The sequence below is a fragment of the Apium graveolens genome, chromosome 7 (assembly GCF_009905375.1).
Source record: "Apium graveolens cultivar Ventura chromosome 7, ASM990537v1, whole genome shotgun sequence".
Classification (NCBI taxonomy): Eukaryota; Viridiplantae; Streptophyta; class Magnoliopsida; order Apiales; family Apiaceae; genus Apium; species Apium graveolens.
The window spans coordinates 466,485-489,236 of NC_133653.1; the positions used below are offsets into that span (position 1 = coordinate 466,485).

At 32.5% G+C, this 22,752-nt stretch overlaps 5 protein-coding genes across 5 annotated transcripts; 1 reads left to right on the top strand and 4 right to left on the bottom strand.

Annotated features, from left to right (window-relative positions):
• Positions 1 to 349: 349 nt before the first annotated feature.
• Positions 350 to 1,394, top strand: LOC141671543 (putative disease resistance RPP13-like protein 3). Its single transcript, XM_074477815.1, has 2 exons — positions 350 to 620; positions 766 to 1,394. Exons 1-2 carry the CDS (start codon positions 350 to 352, stop codon positions 1,392 to 1,394), a joined length of 900 nt encoding a protein of 299 aa, XP_074333916.1.
• A 707-nt stretch (positions 1,395 to 2,101) lies between these two features.
• Positions 2,102 to 3,129, bottom strand: LOC141671544 (putative phospholipid hydroperoxide glutathione peroxidase). The gene is made up of 5 exons (XM_074477816.1): positions 2,983 to 3,129; positions 2,792 to 2,868; positions 2,576 to 2,637; positions 2,342 to 2,460; positions 2,102 to 2,251 (listed from the first exon to the last, which is right to left on the bottom strand). The coding sequence occupies exons 1-5, from the start codon at positions 3,031 to 3,033 to the stop codon at positions 2,102 to 2,104; spliced, it is 459 nt and encodes a 152-aa protein (XP_074333917.1). The 5' UTR covers positions 3,034 to 3,129.
• A 6,511-nt stretch (positions 3,130 to 9,640) lies between these two features.
• Positions 9,641 to 10,081, bottom strand: LOC141671546 (uncharacterized). The gene has a single exon (XM_074477817.1). It carries the CDS (start codon positions 10,079 to 10,081, stop codon positions 9,641 to 9,643), a length of 441 nt encoding a protein of 146 aa, XP_074333918.1.
• Positions 10,082 to 18,661: 8,580 nt separating this feature from the next.
• Positions 18,662 to 20,362, bottom strand: LOC141671547 (putative disease resistance RPP13-like protein 3). The gene has a single exon (XM_074477818.1). The coding sequence runs from the start codon at positions 19,784 to 19,786 to the stop codon at positions 18,662 to 18,664; it is 1,125 nt and encodes a 374-aa protein (XP_074333919.1). The 5' UTR covers positions 19,787 to 20,362.
• LOC141671548 (uncharacterized) lies at positions 19,886 to 21,165 on the bottom strand. The gene is made up of 2 exons (XM_074477819.1): positions 20,581 to 21,165; positions 19,886 to 20,326 (listed from the first exon to the last, which is right to left on the bottom strand). The coding sequence occupies exons 1-2, from the start codon at positions 21,163 to 21,165 to the stop codon at positions 19,886 to 19,888; spliced, it is 1,026 nt and encodes a 341-aa protein (XP_074333920.1).
• Positions 21,166 to 22,752: the final 1,587 nt, after the last annotated feature.

Here is a 22,752-nt window from a genome sequence, read left to right on the forward strand (position 1 = left end):
GTAATATTTAAAACCATTTTTTCAGAAAGTGACATCGAAGACGATTTGTATAGACATTACACTGGTAATTGTGAAAAAAAAATAATGAAAAGGACAATGCTCTGTTTTATAGGGACCATACACATGCTTTTAGTTACTATAGACCACACAATCTTCAGTCCAGGTCTCGTGGTGTCCTCCATGTTCGCAGGCCTCAAAAAGTTCTCATTGTCAAAACAGGGAAGGGAAAGAAAAAATGCAACAAAAGTCCTATATATATGAATATGACTTGAGAAGGAATAATAGTGTAGTATTATTCTTGTTGTTGATCCTTCAGTTACCTTCAGATCACAAAACTTGATAGAGAACAATGGTTGATGCAATCGTATCTTCTGCAATTGAAAAGCTTGGTGCATTTATTGCACAAGAAGTTAACATTCTACTAGAAGTGAAAGATAATTTAAGGTGGCTCAAAGAAGAATTGCGCTACCTCCAATCTTCCGTAAGATCTGCAGAATCAAGACTGGAAGAGGAGCAAATTCGCAACTGGGTGGAGGACGTTAGAGATGTCGCCAATGATGCGATTAAAATCCTGAGCTATTTCAGTGCTCACCAAGAAGAATATGCAGCTCCGAAACAAGGTATCTTATCGTGTTCGGGCCTGTGTTTGCGTGTGCAATAGAGAAGTTATGCTTTATGATATTGGCAAGGAGATTGAGTAACTCCAAAAAAGGATCCTTGTGATCAAGAATAGGCGAAATGAGTACCGTATTGACAACATCTTAGCCACTCCAAACAAGCAGCAGAAAGAGAGAACATTGTTGAGAATAACTGCCATTAATAACCAGGTGGAAGTGGTTGGCTTCGAGGACGAAATTAAGATTTCGAAGGCCGAACTTAATAGCAACAATCTCTCCCTCAAAGTCATTTCAATTCACGGTATGGGGGGTTCGGGCAAGACTTTACTTGCCACAAAGTTGTACAACTCTAGCGAGTTGAGAAATTTTGATACTCGTGCTAAGGTTTGTGTTTCCAACGATTATAACATAAAAGATGTTCTAAAGAGAATAATAAAGTCTTTTATGGGGCCTGAGCACGAACAATATATGTCAACCATGGATGAGTATGATTTACTGCAGTATTTGACAAAGTTACTTGAAGATAGAGGCTGCTACTTGGCGTTGATTGATGATATATGGGACATCAAGGCATGGATCCAGATAAAAGATGCGTTTCCAGGCCAGAAAAATGGTAGTAGAATCATCATAACCACCCGCAACAAAAAAGTTGCAGAGATGGCAAATGACAAATGTTTTGTCCATCGACTCCGTTTTCTAACAGAAGATGAGAGCTGGGAATTGTTCTGTAAAAGAGCAGAACCAACAACCCCAAATTTGAAGAAATTAGGTTGGTAAATGTCGTGGTTTACCACTTGCAATCGTGGTACTGAGCGGTCTCTTATCACACAACATGAGCTATGATTATTGGTCAAAGGTGAAGGAGCATATATGGAGACACTTGAAGGATAATGACTTGTCTCCCCAGATTGGAGAAATACTGAGTTTGAGTTTTAATGACTTGTCCCCCCAAATGAAAGACTGTTTCCAAATGGAAGACCATGGGATTGATTTGGACGAGTTGAAGCGTCTATGGATTGCAGAGGAATTCATATCAGAAGCCGAGGAAGGTGAAGGAGTAATCATGGAGGATTTGGCTGAAGATTGTTTGAAGTAGCTAATTAATCGTAATTTGCTTCAGGTTAATAAATTGCTATGGAATGGAGAAGTTGAGAGTTTACGGGTCCATGATCTTGTACGATTAGGTGAGATAGGAAAGAGTTAAGTTAGATATTTTACCATTAAAATATGAATATAGTACCATTTATGTTAGTAGTATTAGATGTAAAATTAGTTATTTCATGCCGAGTTTGTTCCAACTAGACTTGTTTTGTAAAATAATTTAAATATTATTTTATAACAAAATAAAGTAAATCAAAAGGACTTATAAAATATATTAAAAAAAAGACTTACAAAAACTTCACAGAAGTTATGTTTATGACCTTCAAACAATGACCGACCAAGATTGCTTGGGATAATTGAATGGTATGTTAGCCACAATATAATTAACTTGTGTGATGACATGCAAGTAACTGTTCAACAAGTTTGTCATCTTTATCGACTAAAAACTTGGCAAAATTCCATTCAATTTCATCCCCTTCGACAGACTTGAGGTACTTGTATAACGGAGCAGCATCTGATCCATTCACATCAACCTAAACAATCGAAAAACCACATAAATTTCTCAGATAAAACAGTTCTAGCATACTGCAGGTCAAGATCAAAACGCGTACTAAAATCCGTACCTTACTGAAGATAGGATATTCAGCTTTGAAACGAGTGCAAACAAAGTTTTCAATTTCTTCATTAGTCCCAGGCTCCTGTCCATTAAACTGGTTGCATGGAAATGCAAGAATCTCTAGTCCTGTAAAGTCACTCACCAGATTGTTAATCACGAAAAACACTAAACAAATGCAAGGATTCAACAACAGCTTCAGCTAACACAAGCTTGATCTTAAACTCATGTCAGTGAAACCAACCTTGATCCTTGTACTTCTTGTACAACTCTGCCAACTCTGTATAGTTTGAAGTGGTAAGGCCACTGCACATGAAAGCAAACAAATCATAATCCAATACACTTCTTTAACAAATGAACATTTTGCTAAATCCTCGGGATATTATGAAGTGTAGCGGAAATAAAACATGTGACCTATTGTACACAGAACATCGACATCATTGATAAATCAATAACATACCATTGAGATGCAACATTGACAATCAACAAAACTTTGCCCTTGTACTTGCTTAGCTCTACATCATTACCCTTGCCATCCTGCAATCATCAGTCAAACATTTTTAATGCATTCATTCAACCTACACTACCATTTACTACGAAAAAATTTATTACGACGGAAAAATTTACACCTAAAGAAAGAAATGAAAGAACCTTGACAGTGAAGTCATGGATGGATTGCACACTGCTTAATTCACTGGCCATTTTAAAAATCTTGAAACCTCAAAAATATAAAAATAGTTTTTTTTTTTGTGTTTTTTGCAAATGAAGTTAATATTTTGTGTAAGTTGATGAGAAGAGAAGAGGAGTTCAAAGCCTATATATAGACATTTACCGTTATGTTAGCAATGACGCCGATACGAAAGATGTGGATGTGCATATAACTTAGTTGTGGTTAATATTGTGACACGACAATTTTAGTGCAGTTAGATTTTAATAAAGATGAGAAATTATTGAATTTAAAAGAAGGATTAAATTAGAATAAAGTGGCTTTCACATTTTGGAAGTGTCCATGTAAAATAACACGTTTTGTTTTTCAAGATTTTGTATTGATGGAATTTGATTATTCCAAAACTAGTTTACTAAATCGCGATTCGCAGCGGCCTTCTAAAATCATGTTTCGATTTTTTTCTTTTTTTTGTATTTCTTATCCGATCTTTTTCATTATAAAATTATGAATAATGAATAAATATAATAAATTAAAAAATTTAAAAAATCCTTATCTCATTAAACATGTTTACTCCAATAAGTTTAATAAATATAATATCATAAAATTATATTATTTATTAGTTAATAATCAATATAATATTTTTTTCTATTTAATAATATAAACAATTGTGAAAATTACAAAAATATATATGAAGGGCGCCCCCTAACCATCCTCGTTTTCTCCTTTACTATAACATATATAATATAGTTATACAACGATTTTAAAAAATACTGAGAAAACATATTTATAGATACTTGTCATTGTAATATTTTATGGGTTAAAAATTAAAATAAACATTAATATAGTAGGTTGATTTTAAGAAAAAGATGAGAAATGATATTAAAAATGAAATTTAGAAAAATATGAAGATGGTAAGTTGATTTAAATACAAATTAGAAATTTTAGGAGAATATTATGATGACAAAGTTGATTTTAAAAATATTAATAGAAAATGTTGTATAAACTTTAGGAGAATATTATAAATGATGATAAATATTTATAGATATCCGTCTTTGTAATATTTCATATGCTAAAAAAATAGAATATAGTAAGTTGATTTGAGGAGAAAGAGGAGAAATTGTATTAAAAACGAAATTTATGAGAATATCAAGATGATAAGTTGATTTAAATAAAAAGTAGAAGTTTTAGGAGAATAAAATGATAAGTTGATTTGAAAAATCTTAATGCAAGATTTTATAAAAAATTTAGGAGAATATTACGAACGATGATAATATATTTAGAATAATATAAGTTAATTGTAGTTTTTGATATTTATTAACTCAAAAAATTGAGAAAATTAGAAAAATAGAATGAGACAATTGAGAGGCGTCACATAAACGCTCCCATATTCTCATTTATATAAGTATATTGATTAATTAGGTGAAGTAGTAAAAATGATCAAATAATAAGATAGTAAGAAAACCTATCTTGACATGATAAATTTTTATGCTTTTATAAAATATTAGTAAATTATTTAGTTTAGTATTAGTAAATTATTTAGTTTAGTATACTTTTTTGTATAAGTTTTTCATTCGTGAGATAACTAGAGATTGCAAATGAGCTTGATTTTCATAACACTGACCCTAATTTTGAAATTACATAGAGTAAAACTAAAACATAAGAAGTGCTATTTTCTTACACAAAATTCAACAAGACTTTTCATCAATTTTGATACCATAGGTTTAAGAGTCTCTTCAACATATTTACTCGCTCTGTTTTTTAATATATGACGTTTGACTTTGTGGCACACATGTTTAGGAGGTTTGACCTTATAGTTAAAATATTTTTTTTTGAAAAATTCTTTTTGTGAATAAAAGTTTTTATCTCATATTTTTATTCAAAAAAGAATTTCTTAAAAATAATAATTTTAGCTATGTGGTCAACCCTTCTAAATATGTGTGCCGAAAAGTCAAAAGTCATATATTAAAAAACAGAGGGAGTATTATACATTACAAACGATTCAGTCCTTTGAAATAATTTTCAAAAACCACTTCAAATTATTAGATTATTTTGGTTGATTCTCCGTACAAAAGTATACAACCTAGTTTAAAACCTTATATGACATAACCAGAGGGCCAGTTGCACATTATTTTTATACTCCCTTCGTCCCAATTTATCTATCTTATTTGACTTTTGATGGCCAAATTGATTCAAACAAGACAGATAAATTGACCGTAAAAAGTCAAACAAGAAAGATAAATTGAGACGGAGAGAGTATTTGATAATACTAAATGATGCGTAAAAGATCTTCAAATTGATGCCTCGGTGCAAAATAAAGAGTTGTTCCTCTTTGCGATAATGATACAATTTTGACATGCATCCGACATTAATCCAAGCTAGGATATTGCATCACATTAATCTTCAACACTTCCAACTGACTTTTGTTCATGTTTAGTTCAGGCCAGATTAATTAAAGGCTCGCTTGATGACTAAATAATTATTTACAAATGATCAGCTATGCAGAAAGAAAAAGAGAGGATATGAGAATGCAGATCTACTTTTACTAGAAATTCACCAAATTCCCATATGTGGGATTACATGTACGTTTGTCCTTTTATTCCTTGACAGCTTATCCTAGATAACAACCTTGGAAAGAAAAGACTACATTACCCCTAGCTATACTACTGGATAAATAGAAAGAGTAGATGGTCCCCTACTATAACAGAATAATAAAGTAATTGCAGAAAAACATGTGCTCTTCTCGGGTCTGCTTGTGCTCTCCTTGAGTCTTTCTTATGCTGGTGCAGAGGTTGCATTCCCATCAGCATTATTTGCATTGTCAGCTGCATTATCAATATTACCCCCCCTCAAGTGGAGCGGAGGTGAAACTGAGGCTCCAATCTTGCTAAGAAGATAGTTGTGCTGCTTCACAGTCAAGGGCTTCGTAAGTATATTAGCTAACTGCATGTAGGTAGGAACATAATCAGTAACAATGGAGCCATCATAAATCTTGTCCCTTATATAATGACAGTCCAACTCGATGTGCTTCGTGCGCTCATGAAGAACTGGATTAACCGTGATGGATAGAGCAGCTTGGTTGTCCGTCTTGATAACAGTTGGTGGGAGATTTGAAAGTCCCATGTCTTTGAGCAATGAAGAAAGCCATGTGACCTCACAACAAGTTAAAGCCATAGCACGGTACTCCGCCTCAGCAGTAGAGCGAGCAACAACCGCCTGTTTCTTTATTTTCCACGAAACTGGTGAGGAACCCAGCAGAACACAGTAGCCAGTGGTTGATTTTCTGCTAGTGGGACAACTCGCCCAATCGCTATCACAGAATGCAGTAAGTATACCCTGAGCTGGATTTGTGAGGAGATAGCGAAGAATTCTTTTAGCAACCTGCATATGGACCGTAGTGTGTTTGTGCATGAATTGTGTAAGATTATGCACAGGGAACAACAGATCAGGTCTCGTACGAGTAAGATAAATAAGTTTCCCCATCAAATGTTGGTATGGTTGTGGATCAGACAACAAATCCCCCTTTTCTCGAGTCAACTTGACATGCGGATCCATATGTAACTTGAGCGGTGTTGCAGATTGCATGCCAAACTCGTCTATCAAGTCCAATACATACTTTCTTTGGGAGACAAAGAAACCACTCACACTTCTGTCAATTTCCAATCCCAAAAAATAGGTGACTGGCCCCAAATCTTTCTTATGAAAGGCTTGGCACAACGACACTTTAAGTTGAGCAATAGATTTCTCACAATTGCCAGTGATCAAAAGATCATCGACATAAATAAGTATAAGTGTAATAGTGTCAGATTGTACCTTCGTAAAGAGGCTTTAATCTACTTTGGAATGCACATAATCAGCAGCAAGCAAGGTATCAGACAGCTTGTCGAACCATTCCCGTGGCGCCTGCTTGAGGCCATACAAGGCCTTTTTCAATCTACACACCAGATGTGATGTAATTTTCAGATTGAACTCCCCTTGAGAATGTGGGATCCGACTTCCAATTCCCGAGTACCCTGGAGGCATCTTCATATAAACAATCTCATGCAATGATCCATGCAAGAAAGTATTCGAAACATCCATATGATAAACATACCAGTTTTGCATCGCTCCAATAGCAAGTATGGCCCTGACAGTTGTCATCTTAGCAACCGGAGCGAAAGTCTCCTTGTAATCTATACCATAGGTCTGTCTGCACCCCAAAATTACCAATCGAGCCTTGTATTTCTCAATCATTCCATCTGGTTTAAACTTTGTTTTATATACCCACTTGCAGCCAATTGCTTTTCTGTTAAGTGGTAACTCAGTAATCTCCCATGTGTTATTCAGCTCCAGAGCATCCAATTTTACATTCATGGCATTGATCCAGTGATCATGGGTCACAGCTTGATGAAAATGAACAGGATCTTTATGGTGAGTAATAGAGGCAAGAAAACAACTGAAGGATTTTGTAAGTGAATGGTCAACAACTGCAGAAGCACTCACAGTAGTGTTTAACACAAAAGTTCCCAACCATTGTGGGGGTTTTGATTGTCTGGTGGTTCTGCGGAGAATGCGGGTTGGTGCTGTAACAGTTTGTTCAGTATGGGTGGTACTTGTTGTAGGTTCAGGAGTAGGTGATAGAGTAACAGTTGTGTTGGAGTTTTGAGACAAATCTTGATCAAAGTCAAAATCAAGATCATCAGAATAAGTAGATTGGTTAGGCACAGGCATAGTAGTAGGTAAAGGGTGCACATATGTATTTGCAGAGTTTATGTTTAGAGGAAATATAGTTTCATCAAAGACAGCATGTCTAGAAACAAAGGTTTGTGATGTGACAAAGTTTAAAAATCTGTGACCCTTTGTGGAGCTAGGATAGCCAATGAATACACAGGGTACCCCTCTTGCTTCAAATTTGTCTCTGCTATGATCAGGATTCACCTCAAAAGCTAGACAACCAAAAACTTTAAAGTGATCATAGGTAGCAGGTTCTTTATACAATTTTTCATAAGTAATTGCAAAATCCAACACAACACTAAGCAATCTATTAATTATATGTACTGCAGTAAGAACACACCCACCCCAATATGAAAGTGATAATCCAGATTGAAACCTCAAAGTTCGAGCAACCTCTAAAATATGTTTATGCTTTCTTTCCACCCTAACATTTTGCTGTGGTGTATAGGGACATAACTTTTTATGCACAATGCCATGCTTAGCCAGAAACTCATTACATGCTTTATCAAAAAATTCAAGTGCATTATCAGAGCGTATGGTTTGGATTGTACCTTTGAATTTAGTGACAACAAACTCCTTGAAAGTGACAAGAGTTGGCAAGTAGTCAGACTTCCTCTGCAATAGATAGACCCAGGTCACCCTGCTGTAATCATCCACCAAGGTTAAAAAGAATCTATATTTTCCTCTGGTTGCCACCTTGTACGGTCCCCAGATATCCGTGTGAACAAGTGCAAAAGCCTTCTGTGCCAGAGAATGACTGAGCTTAAAGGGTTGTTTTGTTAACTTTGCCATTGGACAAGTTGTACACACTTCACCTTGCTGTCCAATAAAAGGTTTAACACATTTGAGATGCTGCAATTTAGAATGTGAGGCATGTCCCAATCATTGGTTTTACAGGGTATATTGTATACTTTTAATAGTCAAACACATAGGCATGTCAGCAACCCTTTTATCTTGCAGATAATACAACCCTTCCTTCGGCTCTCCTGTAGCCACCACTTCTTTTGAGGCAGAGTCAACAATAGCACAGCCTTTTAAATGAAATGTCACATCACAATTTATATCTTTGGCCAGCTTGTGAATTGAAAGCAAATTATGATTAAATTGGGGAACATACAAGACATTGAATAATTTAAGTTCATTAGGTAGCACCACATCACCTATATGAGTAACAGGAGTGCTAGCACCAGTGGGTAACTTTATAGTAAAGAGGATGGGGCAGCCTTGACATTTATCATATTTTCTAAAGAGGAAACCATGTGGTCTGATGCCCCTGAGTCCATAATCCACTCAAATTTAGGGGCCTTGACAATGTTGACATTGACCATTCCTGAGAAGCCAAAGTCCAACTCATCTGTTTCTGATCCTTTCTGCACTGCACACTTAGGAAGAAGCTGCATCAATTGTTCAAGTTGTTGAGGAGTTATTTTCAAATCAGACTGTTCAGACACACTCCCCTGCACGTGATTAGCTGCATTAGGAGAGAATGCTTTATGTGTCCCATACCATTTACCTTGTTGAGAGTTAAATTTTTGACCAAACTTTCGATACTTATGATGCCACTTAGGGTAGCCTGTAACAGTCCAACACCTTTCTTGAGAATGACCTCTATAACCATAAGTTGCACAGGTGAAAGACCTGTCACCAAAAGACCTGTCACCATTTCCCTTACTGTACATTGCCGCTGCATCACCATCAAATGCTACAGATTGGTTTAAAAGATCCCTCTGAGATTCCTCTTGCTGCATAGTAGCACATGCCATTTCAACAGAAGACAAAGGCACACTCATCAAAAGTTGACTGCGTTGAGCACCATAAGTCTAATTCTTCTTTTACAGTCGTTATAGCCTGTAGCAGTTTTGAAATGTCAAGAGTCATAGTTGTGACTGCGGGAAGGATATTTAGAGATTCTAATTCTTCCCACAAACAGCTCTACCCAGTAAAATAATCAAAAACTTTCATTCCATTTTGCTTAAAATTAAACAGATCCTTGCTTAACTTATATTTTCGAGAACCATTTGTCAACGAAAACCTTGTTTCCAACTGCTTCCATATATCACTAGCAGTAGTGATAAACAATACAGAAGTTTTAATAGCATCAGAAATATTGTTGTGAATCCAGGAGATTACCATATTATTACAAGTGTCCCATTGAGCGGCTTCTGCGGCATCAGATGTGTTCCTAGGAATAGAGCCATCAACAAAACCAAACTTTCTTTTAGCTAAAAGTTGGATCTCAAATTGTCGTCGCCAAGCTCTGTAATCAACAGGCCCTTGCAGCTTGGACACACTCATTGAGGTTGGGCCATCTGAAGGGTGTAAGAACAAGGGGTTTTGGAGATCTGTATATGTGAATTTACTACCTAAGGCCATGATTTCTAGAAGACAATCGATAAGCAGTGCAAGAAACAAGAATGCACTGTACTAGAAATTCAAAACAAACACTCAGGATTTGTATACAAAACTATTCTCTTTTTTTATCACAATCTGCTCTCAAGCTATCAATGCAGCTCTGATACCATGAGGACTAAATAATTATTTACAAATGATCAGCTATGAAGAAAGAAAAAGAGAGGATATGAGAATGCAGATCTACTAGAAATTCAGCAAATTCCCATATGTGGGATTACATGTACGTTTGTCCTTTTATTCCTTGACATCTTATCCTAGATAACAACCTTGGAAAGAAAAGTCTGCATTACCCCTAGCTATACTACTAGATAAATACAAAGAGTAGATGGTCCCCTTCTATAACAGAATAATAAAGTAATTGCAGAAAAATATGTGCTCTTCTCGGGTCTGCTTGTGCTCTCCTTGAGTCTTTCTTATGCTGGTGCAGAGGTGGCATTCCCATCAACATTATTTGCATTGTCAGCTGCATTATCATCATTACTTTCCATTCCAAGTGTTAAATAAACAAATATAAACCACATATAGACTTGCAGCTGCAGACAACCGCAACCGACAATATATCGGTTACTCTTTAAAGATAAAGAGTTCAAAGAAATATGCTCATGCTCAGTAGAAATATCAATTAGTAGAGATATACCAGAGCTTTAAGATTGCAAGTGAACTATTATGGAATATGACTGCTTCCAACTACTATTAGTTCCAGAAATAGCAACTTCACTAATTACCGCATGGCTAGATCATTAAATGTTCAAGCGCATTCAAAATGGCTTATATAAAACTATGATTGGCATATAAAAGGCTAAATATAAGACAAAGAGTCAAATATCATGCTTCCTGACTCTTTTTAAAGGAGACAAAGAAGTGGCACATTGCAGCAGGAAAGACTATACAACAACAAAAACCCGAGCACAATTGGTTATGACATTGATGTTCCTGAGTTTATCTCAGAAGCACTTCCTAGATACACTTCCCGAGTTTAAAATTTTGTCTCATTTTAGAACTCGAGGGTATTGTAGTAATTACATAATATTATATGCATTTACCAAAATACCATTACTATTCTATACTAAAATACACTTGCATTTCAGGAAAGTTCCCGAGTTAATTTCAGGAACAATTTTTCTCACTGGTTATAATAGTTTAACTTACTTTAATTTTTATTGACTGTTCCAAATAGCATGAAATGGCCTCATTATTCTTTATACATCTAAGTCAGACTTTACAAGCCTGCAATGCAAACGTTCTTTTAGGAGTGTACACCGGTGCTATTGTAATTTATTATCAATTTATAATTATTTATTTAGCAGTAGCATGATAATATATATATAGGGGGTTACTACAATAGAAACCAATTTAGAATGGAAACTAGAAACCAAATAATTTTCTTTTTAAAATTAATTCGAAATATAACACATATGATATGCAAATCGATCGTTGAGAGATGTAGAAAAATACAGTGAAATCGGATTTTAAAAAAAATTACGGTTTAACGGGAAATATCAAATTAAAAACGGAGGGGAAAAACTGAAATTGGGTGTGGGAGGGTGCAGGATAGTTGGGTGGTGTGATTTAGGGGGGACCATTAGATTAGGTAGATCTAATGGCTTAGATTAGTTCTAAGTTTCTATTTTAATTTTAGTTTATATTTGATCATTGTCTTATATATATAATCCACTTTTTCTAACACATGAAGTAGGGCAACAAAGGTGGATTCAATGCTTGTAGCTCACATGCAGATAATAAATAGGTTGTAAGCAAAAACAATAAATTCATAATTTAAAGAAAGAATTAGTTCATTATAATAATGAAAGAAACATGTAAATTGTAGACTACCAAACCAAAATATTATAATTTGCATTCAAAATCTTTTGTAATTTTTAACATAAGGTGTTTTTTTTCGAATTTGCAATCAACATTCAGGCATATATGAAGTCAAAAGCAATTCAGAATACATATTTTTTTACAACCAATGAATGATCTATAAAATGTCTCAAGTTGCTCGAATTGTTTTCCTACACCAGCCTAAAGTACCCAGACCTTGTAATTTGACTCAATCAAATCAAAGGCATATCTGAAAGCATTAAACTATAGGTCAGGTGTATATTCACTTTGTATCTAAAACCTGACACAAATAGTTTACCGTTAACTCATTTTCGGCTTAAGTTCATTCCATCACATTTACATAAATATCTATTATGTCTAGCAAAACAAAATATGTGATAGTAAGTAGAATACATATACCTTTCCAGAACCGACGGGGAGGGTGTTGTAGTTTAGTCTTCAAACAAATTAAAATTTATTAAGATACCCCACCATCAAGACTGCAAAGAATGTATGATATCTAACAAACAAATTATCATGAGCATTTTTACGTACACTGCCCATGAGTTTGCTCGAGTTCTTTATTATAGGACAAAATAATTTGAAACAGCAACGGAATAAGATGAATTTGACAAGCCTTAATTGAAGAAACTAAATATGAACTTTGAGTTTGATAACATGCCTTAAAAGAGAATAAAAATTTATACATATTGCTGCATAGTAATATATTGTATCGAAAATTACTGTTTTGAAGCTAAATATAGATGATCACAGGGGATCCTATGCAGTCTATGTATGTAAGCAAGGATCTAAGAATAGAGATCAACCTACACAATGTCTTCTATATATAATAGCCCAACAGGGGTATAAATTCATGAGATTAAAAAGTCTCATTGAAAAGACTAAATTACCCCTGTTTTTAATAGTTATATAAAAGATGTGGTTCATGGGAATCGAACTCAGGTTATTTCAATCAACTATACAACCTCTTACCACTACAACATATTCTCACATGTGATTTTTATCATACACATAATATGTAAGTGTGCTAAATGAATATTTTATTTAACTTTAAAGATACGTACTTGAATTACGCAAAAAAAAGATAGTTTTGTACAGTTAATTTTAAAGAATTGAATTACAGATACAAAATTAGGCATAGTACATAAATGGATTATTATATTATTTATTAATCATTTTTTAGTTTGAAAATATATTTCATATATTTTAACATATTTTTTATTATAAAAAGTAATTAAAATGTACATATATATATATATTTTTTAAAAAAATATTGAAAATAAAATCGCTTATATATAAATAATTTATATTGGTATTACATATTTAGATAAGTTCGAATTATAATGAGTCAATTCATTTTAGAAATTGGCCTGTTGTTAAAAAAATACTCGAAATTTGACTACATACCCGGCCGAAAAACATCGCCACATTCTACGTTTAGTAAATTTAAATTACAAGTTTGGTGAGAATATGTTACCAATAATGTGAAATTTTTTAATATCTTGTGTTAATATAAATTAATGTGATTGAGGTCTTTATAGGAGTCAATTGATTATTTATATTAAAATTACTAACTTCACTGATAACGTATTATTATTTTTGGGATTTTTCCTGATTTTAAGAATATTTGAAATTTGAAATTAGATCTCACGAGATTTGTTAAAACTACAAAGATATACTAAATCGATTTATTTTTCATTTTTCACTTTAAAAAACTAACTTTTAAAAATGAATTGTTTTAGATCAGCAATATTCATTGATCAAGATAATATTGTACAAATATTTTGAATTATTTTAATATTTTGAATTATTCAAATAAAAGTTATATCAATACTATATTGTAGCATTTGATTCAATGTATTTTATATTATTTAAGGAAAGAAACATATATTGTTCAATAATTTGAAGGAATTAACCAGTTCAAGTGATATTTATAAAACTTTATCGAACTGAAAATTTTTAATTTTAGGAGAATAGTATAAAATGTTATCAAATTATAATATGAAGAAATATTAGGGTCGTAATGAAAGAAACTTAAAAACGGTTTAAATAACGATATAATTACAATTTTTCTTTCGGATTCTTGAAAAAAAATCATGAATATTAATAATATGTCTTAAAAATTATATTTCATTTTTATGTTACAATCATGATACCGGGTTGCGTAAAAAATAGATATGGATTGTTTGTCAGTGATAATGTGAAACCTATTTTTAATATTTATATAAAAGACGTGGTTTGTGGGAATCGAACTCAGGTTATTTCATTCAACTATATAACCTCTTACCACTACACCATATTCTCACATGTGTTTTTTATCATACACATAATATGTAAGTGTGCTAAATAAATATTTTATTTAACTTTAAAGATACTTACTTGAATTACGTAAAAAAAAGATAGTTAGCTAAATATTTGTACAGTTAATTTTAAAGAATTGAATTCCAGATATAAAATTAGGCATAGTACATAAATGGATTATTATCTTAATTATTAATCATTTTTTAGTTTGAAAATATATCTCATATATTTTTAACATATTTTTTTATTATAAAAAGTAATTAAAATGTACATACATAATTTTTTTTAAAAACAGATATAAAATTAGACATAGTACTTAAATGGATTATTATCTTATTTATTAATAATTTTTTAGTTTGAAAATATATCTCATATATTTTTAACATATTTTTTATTATAAAAAGTAATTAAAATGTACATATATAATTTTTTTAAAAAAATATTGAAAATAGGATCGCTTATATACAAATAATTTATATTGGTATTACATATTTAGATAAACTCGAATTATAATGAGTCAATGCATTTTAGATTTGGCCCATTATTTAAAAAATACTCGAAATTTGACTACATGACCCGGCCAAAAAATATCGTCACATTCTACGTTTAGTAAATTAAAATTACAAGCTCGGCCGAAAAATATCGTCACATTCTATGTGAAATTTTTTTAATATCTTGTGTTAATATAAATTAATGTGTTTGAGGTCTTTATAGGATCAAGTCAATTGATTATTTATATTAAAATTACTAACTTCACTCGTAACGTATTATTATTTTTGGGATTTGTCCTGATTTTAAGAATATTTGAAATTTGAATTGAGATCTCACGAGATTTGTTAAAACTACAATGATATACCAAATCGATTTATTTTTCATTTTTCACTTTAAAAAACTAGCTTTTAAAAATGAATTCTTTTAGATCAGCAATATTCATTGATCAAGATAATATTGTACAAATATTTTGAATTATTTAAATAAAAGTTATATCTATACGATATTGTAGCATTTGAATCAATGCATTTTATATTATTTAGGGAAAAAACATATATTGTTCAGTAATTTGAAGGAATTAACAAGTTCAACTGATATTTATAAAATTTTATCGAACTAGAATTTTTTAATTTTAGGAGAATAGTATAAAATGTTATCAAATTATTATATGAAGGAATATTAGAGTCGTAATAAAAAAAACTTAAAAATAGTTTAAATAACGATATAATTACTATTTTTCTTTCGAATTCTTGAAAAAAAATCATGAATATCAATAATAAGTCTTAAAAATATATAATTCATTTTTATGTTACAACCATGATTGATACCCGGTTGCGTAAAAATAAATATGGATTGTTTGTCAGTGATAATGTGAATATCATAAATAAATAATAGCAATTTATTTATTACATAATTTTAATTTTTGAATAATTATAAATGCATGTTAGTTAAGTAATCAATTATCTCACTAGATGTTAATAATGATTATATATGTACATAAATCAGATATTTAGCATATAAATAATTGAAACCATTATAATTTACTAAGAGATATAACATACAATAATTTACATGCTAACACACATATACATATAATTTAATCTTACTTTCTTAACAGTAGTGTAAATAAAAAACTAACATTTTCCCATACATGATACATACATACGTTCAATTTCAAAAACTAACATTTTTTATTAAAATCAACTTTAATATTAATAATAATGTAAATTTTACATTATTGTATATTATGATTGCAAGGCATTCTGAATTCAGTTATGTATTTTTTATCTTTTTAAATTGAGTATGTCAACTGTAAGTTAGTAGTGAACTCAATAATAATATAGAGCAGTACATAGAGTTTATTTAAATAAAATTCAAGATTTTGGTCAACTCTGTATTCAACATGTATGTTAATTTTTAGCTTTTTATTTATAAACATATTAACGGCATTCTACAGATTAAATTTAATCGTTTCGTTTTAAACGTACACTTACTACCCTGTTTATATTCATTCATTAAATATAAAATAACGGGTAAGAAAAATATAATATAATAATAGTTGAATGAGGAAACATTGGAAACCTTTAATGTTATAGAGGGGGACATGAACCTTGTTGGAGAGAAAGTTTATCTTCATTTCTTCAAAATTTGACTCAAGAGGATATTGTTGGAATTACTCTAAAAACATTATAATTGTGTGGTGTATAAAAAAATTCTAGAAAATGACCCGTGTCTCGCACGGGTTATTATGCTAGTAATAATTTACATGCTAACACACATACGTATAACTTAATCTTACTTTCTTAACAGTAGTGTAAATAAAAAACTAAAATTTTACCATACATACATGATACATACATACGCTGAATTTCAAAAACTAATATTTTTCATTAAAATCAACTTTAATATTAACAATAATGTAAATTTTATATTATTGTATATTATGATTGCAAGGCATTCTGAATTCAATTATGTATTTTTTATCTTTTTAAATTGAGTATGTCAATTGTAAGTTAGTAGTGAACTCAGTAATAATAAAGAGCAGTACATATAGTTTATTTAAATAAAATTAAAGATTTTGGTCAACTCTGTAATCAACATGTATGTTAATTTTTACCTTTTTATTTGTAAACATACAAACGGCATTCTACAAATTAAGTTTCATCGTTTCGTTTTAAACGTACACTTACTACCCTGTTTATATTCATTCATTAAATATAAAATAACGGGTAAGAAAAATATAATATAATAATAGTTGATGTGATATTCACTCCTAAAAGTGAGGAAACATTCGAAATTTTTAATGTTATAGAGGGGGACATGAAACTTATTGGAGAAAAAATATTATCTCTATTTCTTCAAAATTTGACTCGAGAGCCTATATAAGGATATTATTGGAATTGTTCTAAAAAAATTATAATTGTATGGTATATAAAAAAGCTCTAGAAAATGACCCGTGTCTCGCACGGGTTATTATGCTAGTTATTGGGATGAAAGAGCAAACAATCATGAGATCAATGTAAGCACAATTAAGCAAACATTCTTGCTAATTTGTAATCAAAAGAGTTCTAAATATAAAAATTGAGGAGGAGATACATACCGAGAATTTCATGGGCAGTGACCTTTATTCTTGACATACAGTTGAAGATGATGATCATAGTCAAGTAGAGCAGAATCATTGCCCTTATTCTCACAATTTGGAGAGAAAAGACCCAAAATATCACTGATGTTATAAAATGGCCTTTTATATCACTCACAAACGTGATATTTAGTTGCGTTTATAATATATACAGAACGTTAGAGCTAACTCAGTGGTTAGGTGGTACATTTTGGAGCTCTGTGTCTTTTTTTCTCAAATTGTGATACTAAGGGCCATTACCCATTCATTAGGCCATGTTGCTTAGCCGATGCTGTTGTCAAGCATTTTTGGGATTATAATCCCGAACTATTATACAGGAAAAATAATCTTATTATTATTAATTGTAATTCCTTGAATTAAATTACTCTATCTTTCTTTGTTTAGAAATTTTAAGCCTAAGAACTACTAGATAATCAGTCATACGTGGACAATGGACATATATTAAAACGTTGATGTTAAAAATTTAAATTTATTAAAGATCAAGAATGAATACAATTAAAATTAATATTATATATTTGTGGAGAACCAACATGAAATTATGATGAAAGTTGATATAATAAATATTAACCTAAAATTCGTGCCATGTACGGGTGTTTTAAATAATTATTATTTTAATATTTTATTAAATATATTTGTTAAAAAATAAGTATGTCTAAATAAGTGTATTATTTATAATATTAAATTTTAAAATATATAAGTTCATAAACTGACCCATTAAATAGGTTCATAAAATTCAATAGGCAACCCAATTACATACATCTGATTTTTCGTTCCAAGAGTGTTTTAAAATTATAGTAATATAAGTGTTCTGTTAAAATTTCTAATTTTTATTAACAAAACCCAACCCAAATAGTATGATATTTGTGTTATGATTATAATATAAATATCATAATTATTATACGATTTTAAAAAATTTATTATTTTATTAAAATATACTATTGAGTTATATAAGAAATAGGATTATTGAGTTCAAATTAATAAAAGAATTGCAACTGAAAAACGGGTAAAATAATATATATAATATTATAAGTCATATAAAAGTAAAAGAAGAATAAAAATTATACATTAAAGTTATAATAAAATTCAAAAAGGAGTTAAACCAAAAATCAATAAAAAACAAAGAAAAGGTTAAAGCAAAGGGTGAAAAAAATAAAATCAAATTTAATAGAATCATAGAATATATACAGAGTGTATGGAGGTTGGTGAGATTAATCTTCATCTATTCTTTACACTCTATACGATCAAGAGTCTGCAACTTTGTTTGGTGCTTACCTATATTCAAACTCATGAAGCTCACATATCTCCGGAGGAACTGTGTAGTCTGTTCTCCACCGACCGTGCAAGGTTTGTAGCTTTTTAAGCTTGCCTATACTTGCTGGAATTTCTATAGGTATTGGAGAATACATCTCAGGACCCATTAAGCCCAAGTATTTTAAGTGAACTAAATCTCCTATTTCTTCTGGTATTTTCTTTAAGTGTACCCTATCCATATCTAGGATTTTAAGATTTTTGAATTTCGCACACACCAACTTCATTTCTTTTAATTCATCTTTACCACTTAAATAATTTACCACTGCCAATGAACGCCAACGTAAAGCATCAAATCTACGCTCAACTAGTTTCAAGTACTCACCTATTTCATTGTAAATGACATGACGCGATTGCCCTTCCAATAAATGGTGTTTACCTGCGTCCCATACGACCAACAACTTGTGTTCCTTTGCTTTATTCATGGCAAGATCACGGACAAGATCATGCACCCGGCAACACTCAACTTGTCCGTTCCATTGCAAATTATTAACCTGAAGCAAATTACGGTTAATCAGCTCATTCAAACAGATTTCAGCCATGTCCTCCATGATTACTCCTTCACCTTCCTCGGCTTCTGATATGAATTCCTCTGCAATCCATAGACGCTTCAACTCGTCTGGATCAATCACATGGTCTTCCGGGTACCTTGCAAGGTAGAGAAAACAGTCTTTCATTTGGGGAGACAAGTCATTAAAACTCAAACTCAGTATTTCTCCAATCTGGGGAGACAAGTCATCATCCTTCAAGTGTCTCCATATATGCTCCTTCACCTTTGACCAATAATCATAGCTCATGTTGTGTGATAAGAGGCCGCTCAGTACCACGATTGCTAGTGGTAAACCTCGACATTTACCAACCATCTCCTTTCCTAATTTCTTGAAATTTGGGGTTGTTGGTTCTGCTCTCTTACAGAACAATTCCCAGCTCTCATCTTCCGTTAGAAAACGGAGTTGATAGACAACACATTTGTCATCTGCCAAAACATTTGTCATCTCTGCAACTTTTTTGTTGCGGGTGGTTATGATGATTCTACTACCGTTTTTCTGGTTTGGAAAAGCAATCTTAATCTGGTCCCAAATCATTTACCTGAAGCAAATTGCGATTAATTAGCTCATTCAGATAATCTTTAGCAAGATCCTCCATGACTACTCCTTCACCTTCGGATAAAATTCCTCTGCAATTCATAGAAGCTTCAACTCCTTCGAGCTAATCACATAGTCTTCCGGGTACCTTGCAAGGTAGAGAAAACAGTCTCTCATCTGGGGATACAAGTCATTATAACTCAAACTCAGTATCTCTTCAATCTGAAAAGAGCCAACATCCTTCAAATATCTCCACATATGCTGCTTAACCTTTAACCAAAAATCATTGGTCCTGTTGTGCAATAGTAGGCCACTCAGTATCACAATTGCAAGTGGTAAACCTCGACACTTACCAGCCATCTCCCTTCCTAATTTTTTCAAATATGGGGTTGTTGGTTCTGCTCTCTTACAGAACAATTCCCAGCTCTCATCTTCCGTTAGAAAACGGAGTTGATGGACAAAACATTTGCCATCTGCCATCTCTGCAACTTTTTTGTTGCGGGTGGTAATGATGATCTTAATCTTAATCTGGTCCCAAACCTTTATTTCCCATATATCATCAATTAAAACCAGATATCGGCCTCAACTTTGCAGTAACTCTGGCAGGTGCTGCAGCAAATCATACTCGTCCATGGTTGACAACTTTTGTTCGTACTCAGCTCCCATAAAGGACTTCGCTATTCTCTTCAAAACATCTTTTATGTTATATTCGTTGGACACACAAACCTTAGCACGAGTATCAAAATTTCTCAACTCGCTAGAGTTGTACAACTTTGTGGCAAGTGAAGCCTTGCCCAAGCCCCCCATTCCGTGAATTGAAATGACTTTGAGGAGAGGTCCTCGCTATTAAGCTCCCCCATCAAAGTCTTAAAATCGTCCTCGAAGCCAACCACTTCCACCTGGTTATTAATGGCGGTTATTCTCAACAATGTTCTCTCTTTCTGCTGCTTGTTTGGAGTGGCTAAGATGTTGTCAATACGGTACTCATTTCGCCTATTCTTGATCACTTCAATCCTTTTCTTGATTGAATCTATCTCCTTGCCGATATCATAAAGTGTAGCTTCTTTTTTGATCAAGCAAAAACAGGCCCGAACACGATCCCAGATACCTTGTTTCGGAGCTGCATATTCTTGTTGGTGAGCACTGAAATCGCTCAGGATTTTTATCGCATCATTGGCGACATCTCTAATGTCCTCCACCCAGATGCGAATTTGCTCCTCTTCCTGCCTTGATTCTGCAGATCTTATGGAAGATTGGAGGTAGCGCAATTCATCTTTGAGCCACCTTAAATTATCTTTCACTTCTAGTAGAATGTTAACTTCTTGTGCAATAATTGCACCAAGCTTTTCAATTGCAAGAGATACGATTGCATCAACCATTCTTCTGTATTAAGCTTTATGATCTGAAGGTAATCGAAGTAACTACAACAAGAACAATACTAATTTATGATTTGTAAGGTCTATTGTGCACAGAATTACAGAAATAAAAGCTTTAATTCATTGGTTTGCCTATGAGATGCTTTCACATCCTGAGTGGTGCCTTTTTGTGGATAATAATTAATAAAAGCATGTGTTTGGTGTCCCTACAAAGAGGCTTTCAAAAAAAAAAGATGCTCTAAATTAAAATTATCATGAACACTGTCACTTTTCTTTAGCTAAAGATGTCCTCAACACTGAAAGAGTGTCGTGTTTTGTGTGGTCGATCAATTTATACTTTGTCTGTTGAAACCTTTTTTTACTGCTGGGACACTCCATCCATCCACTGCGGATCTCAGCTTAGTATGCGAAATTATACAATTACGAGTAACCTCATTTTAAGCTTTGCTAAAATTGCTTCTTAGGAAGAAGTCCGAGTAAAATAATATGAGCATGATTAGAAATGCAAAAAAATAAATAACTGAAGAGCAATGTCTAACATATTGTTGTTGAATTTAGGTACACCTGAAAATGATCGTAATCGAATACTAAGGCCATACAAGAAAGTTATGCAATGGATTGAGGATACCAAACACGCAACTAATCCATATTTTGACGAATTACATTCATTCATCTTGGAGCTCAAAGCCGTACTGACAGTGTATAGCCGGGTTGGAGTAAACGAAGAGACTAAGAAGAGGAGTCAAGCAGTGTATCCAAGTTGTAAGGAAGAAACACCTGTAATGTGGTTTGTGTGAATCTCCTGGTTTAGAACTCAGTTTTGCCAAATGTTGCAAGGGAATAAAAATAAACAGCCTAGTGTAGTAGTGTGTAAGAACAGATGCTTTGCCAAATTTTGGCTTTGAGGTTTACAATTTCATTAGGTCCATTTTTAGTTGCATACCAGATGATACACCTGTTGAAACTTGAAACTTAAACCAGAGACATGTTTTTTTTGGAGCTTGATATGCTGAACATCATCTTTTTAACCTTTGTTGTACGTTCGTCCTTCATGTCTGTTTATTTGAGCTGGGTTTGCTTCCGGAATATGCTTCTTTGGCATGGATTGCCCGGTTCCAGATCATAGACAAATTAACATTATAAATTACAAGAATGCAAATTAATAGTGGAATGAAGAACCTTGTGCCTCTCACTAGATTTCTATGTTTTAAAGCTAGTAGTATTTTTAAAAATATACCAGGGTGAAGGGGTGTTTGATGATAACAGTTCCTGGCATTAGCTTATTCTATATTAGTTACTAAGAGCATGTGTATGGTGTCCCTATAAAACAGATCACTGTCCATCCAATTATTGTTTTCACAACAACCAGTGTAATGTCGATAAGAACAGGGACCATGACAGTGGCGTTTGTTGAATTTAGTTGCGATAACCTACTTTTGCTGCTCAATATATTGCCTTGCTAATCCTGTGATCCGAATCAATTTGTTGGACTTGAAATTATTGAAATCCAAATGAGAAAGACAAAACCGATATACCTCAATCAATTGGTGTGTCCTGAGGATGTTTTTAATCACATTTATATTATGTTTT